We start from the raw sequence: 4,766 nt of genomic DNA, 5'->3' as shown, positions 1-4,766 counted from the left end.
TTTTTTTAGCTCTGGGATTAAGCTAATTAGATTTTACTTCTAGAATTCAGGGGTTGAGTTATATTGTTTAAGCTAAAAAAAATTAGGTACTCACAGGTATAATATATGTATTTAGGGTTTAAGATTTAGAAAATATTAAAAATAAAAAAAAATTGAGACATTTGGATTTGATCTAAGCGTCTCAACACTATATATATATAGGGTTTTGATACCCTGCACGACAATAATTTACAAGATTATCTGTGACGTTAGTCGGGGTATTTGGATTCAATCCAAGCACTTGGACACTCCCAGTAATCCAAAATTGAAAAGTATAAATCCTATAGTTAAAATCTTAAAATTTTTTAAATAGAATATTATAATCTAATTTTGAAATCTGAACTCTAGGGACAAAGAGTAAAAAATATACATACCAATCCAATCCTTGGATCAAATCCAGGCGTCTCTTAAATTTAATCTAGATGCCCTGAGCGTACAATCATACCAAATGTATAATTGGACTTCTATAACCTCAATTAGAATATTCATTATGAGATATTTCCTATTTAAACAGCATAAATCAACCAAACATTTATTATAAGTAATAAAATATATATAGTAAAAAAAAATTAAAAATGGAATATCTCAAAAAAAAAAAGAGAAGTAAATTACTGGTTGACTGGTTGTAGATCTATTAATTACTTAAGGTAAATAAGTGTTTTATAATCTATAGGCAATGAAAAGAAAGTGTACTCATGTTAACGTTCCTCCATACTCTTTGAAAGGAAAGGGGCGGGCATTTGCCCAGTGAATATTCAAGATTTAAGAAGAGAAATAAACACATAAAAATTAACATGTTAAGCAGTTAAAACATAAGTAAAAAATAAATCAAATATTGAAATGTAAACTTGGTGGGTTCCATTATCCATAAAGCCCTTAAATCTCGATGATGAAACTGAAAATAGAAAAGAATAAGTGAAAATTTACCCTAAAAATATTGGAAGGTGAGGGTAAGCGAAGGGAGGTGACGAGACTCGAACCGCCTTCCATAATTGTACTGCCCATGTTGTGTCTCCGGTTCTTACGCTTCCTCCTCTGTCCTCGGTATCTCTAGCCACCGGAACACCGGCATTTGGTCGTCGGCCTTCGAAAGGACGAAGATGAGAGAGATCTTGCACGTACAGGGCGGGCAATGCGGGAACCAGATCGGGGCTAAGTTCTGGGAAGTGATCTGTGACGAGCACGGCATTGACGGCACCGGAAGGTACAGCGGCGATTCTGACCTGCAGCTCGAGCGGATCAATGTGTATTACAACGAGTCCAGCGGCGGTCGCTATGTTCCGCGAGCTGTGCTCATGGATCTGGAGCCCGGCACCATGGATTCAGTCAGATCTGGTCCATTTGGCCAGATCTTTAGGCCGGATAACTTCGTCTTCGGGCAGTCCGGTGCCGGGAACAATTGGGCCAAGGGGCATTACACCGAGGGCGCAGAGCTTATCGATTCTGTGCTTGATGTGGTAAGGAAGGAGGCCGAGAACTGCGATTGCTTACAAGGTATGTTTTTTTTAGATATAATAAATCAAGAGATCTGGGCGATATTGCTTATCATCTGGTGATGCTGGCTTCTCCTTTTCAGATTTATGCCTCATTAACGTATATGTGTCGGTAGTCTTTGTTTTTTAGGGGCAAATGGCTCTTGGAATACATCTCTTTAATCTGCAGTAGAATAAACAATCTTCGACCCGTATGTCTTTTTCTTTTCTCTGTGTTGTGTAATGCTATGTAGTCTAGTGTAGTAGATCTGTATATGATAGATGCATTTTATCTTTCCTCTCACATTTGAAAGATCTAACATGTGTCTGAAGGAAGATTCCAAATCAGATCCGAAGTCGGAACTCTGGAACAGGGCAAAAATCTGTGATATTCAACCCTATTTACTCCCTCAAGGTTAATTCTTGGTTTTCCATCTTCAGGATTTCAGGTCTGCCATTCTTTGGGAGGCGGAACTGGCTCTGGCATGGGAACCCTCCTCATATCCAAGATCAGAGAGGAGTATCCTGATCGCATGATGCTTACTTTCTCCGTTTTTCCATCGCCAAAAGTTTCTGATACCGTTGTGGAGCCATATAATGCCACTCTCTCGGTGCATCAGCTTGTCGAGAATGCTGACGAATGTATGGTTCTGGACAATGAAGCACTCTACGATATTTGCTTCCGCACCCTGAAGCTTTCAACCCCCACCTGTAAGCGAAACCCACAACTTTAAATTTTTTGATCGTCTTATTGAAAGTGTATATTACATCAGTAGTTTTCTCTTGGTAAAATTTATGTTGTGAGCCATTGTTTTCAATTGTTACCTCATTTTTTCTTTTCTTCAGCTATGGCATACATATAGATCCATTTCACAAGCTTTATTTGTCTACATTCAACAAATGATAATTGGAATTATGTTGGACTTGTAATTTTCTCAATGTTCCAAATAGTCATACTTGCAGATTGTTCTTGTGCTGTTTATTCATTCATTCTTTTTTTTTTCTTTTCTTTTTTGCTTCAGTTGGTGATCTGAATCATCTGATCTCTGCTACAATGAGTGGTGTCACATGCTGCCTCCGTTTCCCTGGTCAGCTTAACTCTGATCTTCGCAAACTCGCTGTCAACTTGATTCCATTCCCTCGGCTCCACTTCTTCATGGTAGGATTTGCCCCCTTGACATCGAGGGGATCCCAGCAATACAGAGCGCTCACTGTTCCCGAGTTGACTCAACAGATGTGGGATGCAAAGAACATGATGTGTGCTGCCGATCCCCGACACGGTCGATACCTGACTGCCTCAGCCATGTTCCGCGGCAAGATGAGCACAAAGGAGGTTGACGAGCAGATGATCAATGTGCAGAATAAGAACTCTTCCTACTTTGTCGAGTGGATCCCAAACAATGTAAAATCAAGCGTGTGCGACATTCCGCCCAAGGGGCTGAAGATGGCTTCCACATTCATCGGCAACTCGACTTCGATCCAGGAGATGTTCCGCAGGGTCAGTGAGCAGTTCACAGCCATGTTCAGGAGGAAGGCTTTCTTACACTGGTACACTGGCGAGGGTATGGACGAGATGGAATTCACTGAGGCCGAGAGCAACATGAATGATTTGGTGGCTGAGTACCAACAGTACCAGGATGCATCAGCTGATGTGGAAGATTACGAAGAAGAGGAAGAGGAAGAGGAAGAGGCCCAGGAAGGTTAAGCTATGACTTCACTCTTATAGTCTTATTCGGGCTTAATGTGAACATTTAGTTGTGTTAATTTGTGTCATCGAAGGCATGCCCTTTTTATGCCTTTTGCTAGTGTTTGTGTGGATATAATCCTTCTAATGCGAGACTAGTGTGTTCCGACAGCTGTGTGTTCTTGTCATGCCGCTGTATCTTGACTTTGTTTGACTATTCTCAGACGTTGCTGCGTTGACTTGATAGTAGTATTGTACTGGTGGTGTATGTGCGAAATGGACCTTACGTTTCCATCAAGCTATGAGATTGTTCCCATGATTCTATCATGAGCTGGTCTTTCTTATCTAGAAATTGATGGATTTGAAATACTAACTAATACAATACTAATACAAGTAAGCAATATAAGTTCATAACACCAAATTCTATTAAAACACTTCATTTAAACTAGGAGAATTGAGAAAACTTCTATGAGTTCCAAGGATAATACCCAATTTCGATAGATTAGATCCACTTACAAAGAGAAGGTACGATAAATCTATTAGAGCAAAAGGTAGTATTGTTCGTCCTAAACGATCCATAATTAGAAATGCAACTAATGAGATTTTCAAAATATTTCGGTGTTGAATTTGAGTAGAATGATATATTTAGTTGACTAACAAACCCTTAGTCAACTTAATATATGAACATGCAATTTTTGCATAGGAAAGTGATATCATTAGTCCTAAATCATCCATAATTAGAAATGCAACCAATGAGATTTTCAAAATATTTAGGTGTTGAATTTGAGTAGAATGATATATTTAGTTGACTAACAAACCCTGAGTCAACTTAACAAATCAACATAAAGTTAGTTCTTGTCAACTAAATAGGTTTTGAGTCACCTACATATATATCAACAAAAGTAACAAAGGACTAGTGAGATGACAAGTCTAAGAACGCTAACTTTCTGGATGAGCTATCATAAGCACTTTCTGATTTACTTTGATAACTGATAGAAAATTTTTATAAGACTGAATCGATCATCTTCAGAATTAATCGATTTGAAGAATTGGATAGCCAGATTACTAAAAAAAAAGTGACAAAAGATTAGGGTAACACACCTAAAACACCCAAACAGCATATTTAAGATTCCTAAACCAATTTAGGATGACCCAAAAAATTTAACAAAGCATTTCTTCAAGTTACTATCAACTATCTAGGAATCTCTAAATTGAACATAGATAGTCCTCGATATGGAGTGTGGGAAACAAGGAACTTAACCCTCGATACCTTACAATAAGCCTAAAAGCAATAGGGGCAAGCCCTCTATGTAAACTATCTAGACTTGCCCTATAATGTCTATGCTATTAATCAAAGATCTACCCATACACCCAAAATGCTTCACATAGATCTCAAGGTAGTCCTAAAGTTTGACAACTTCATTTGCTTTGTAGTGTCTTCAATTTCTCCATTCAAGATTAATATATATCGTCCAATGATCAGCAATAGGTATTAAAATTGCAAGTCCAAGACAAGGTCATCAGTCCAAACCATTTGAATTAAAACCATTCTTAAACATCAAAACCACATA

At 38.2% G+C, this 4,766-nt stretch overlaps 1 protein-coding gene across 1 annotated transcript; it reads left to right on the top strand.

Annotated features, from left to right (window-relative positions):
• The first annotated feature begins 1,001 nt into the window (after positions 1-1,001).
• Positions 1,002-3,493, top strand: LOC121976805 (tubulin beta chain). The gene is made up of 3 exons (XM_042529162.1): positions 1,002-1,533; positions 1,953-2,222; positions 2,534-3,493. Exons 1-3 carry the CDS (start codon positions 1,140-1,142, stop codon positions 3,214-3,216), a joined length of 1,347 nt encoding a protein of 448 aa, XP_042385096.1. The 5' UTR covers positions 1,002-1,139; the 3' UTR covers positions 3,217-3,493.
• Positions 3,494-4,766: the final 1,273 nt, after the last annotated feature.

The sequence above is a fragment of the Zingiber officinale genome, chromosome 4B, assembly GCF_018446385.1.
Source record: "Zingiber officinale cultivar Zhangliang chromosome 4B, Zo_v1.1, whole genome shotgun sequence".
NCBI classification, from domain to species: domain Eukaryota; kingdom Viridiplantae; phylum Streptophyta; class Magnoliopsida; order Zingiberales; family Zingiberaceae; genus Zingiber; species Zingiber officinale.
The sequence above is the reverse complement of the archived record's forward strand: the minus strand, read 5'-3'. Positions and strand labels throughout refer to the sequence as shown.

Excerpts from the sequence above, each read along its gene's own strand:
- LOC121976805 (XM_042529162.1), top strand. The coding sequence starts at position 1,140 with ATGAGAGAGATCTTGCACGTACAGGGCGGGCAATGCGGGAACCAGATC. Across the intron at positions 1,534-1,952 it reads GAACTGCGATTGCTTACAAG|GATTTCAGGTCTGCCATTCT; the intron begins GTATGTTTTTTT and ends TTCCATCTTCAG. Across the intron at positions 2,223-2,533 it reads GAAGCTTTCAACCCCCACCT|TTGGTGATCTGAATCATCTG; the intron begins GTAAGCGAAACC and ends TTTTTGCTTCAG.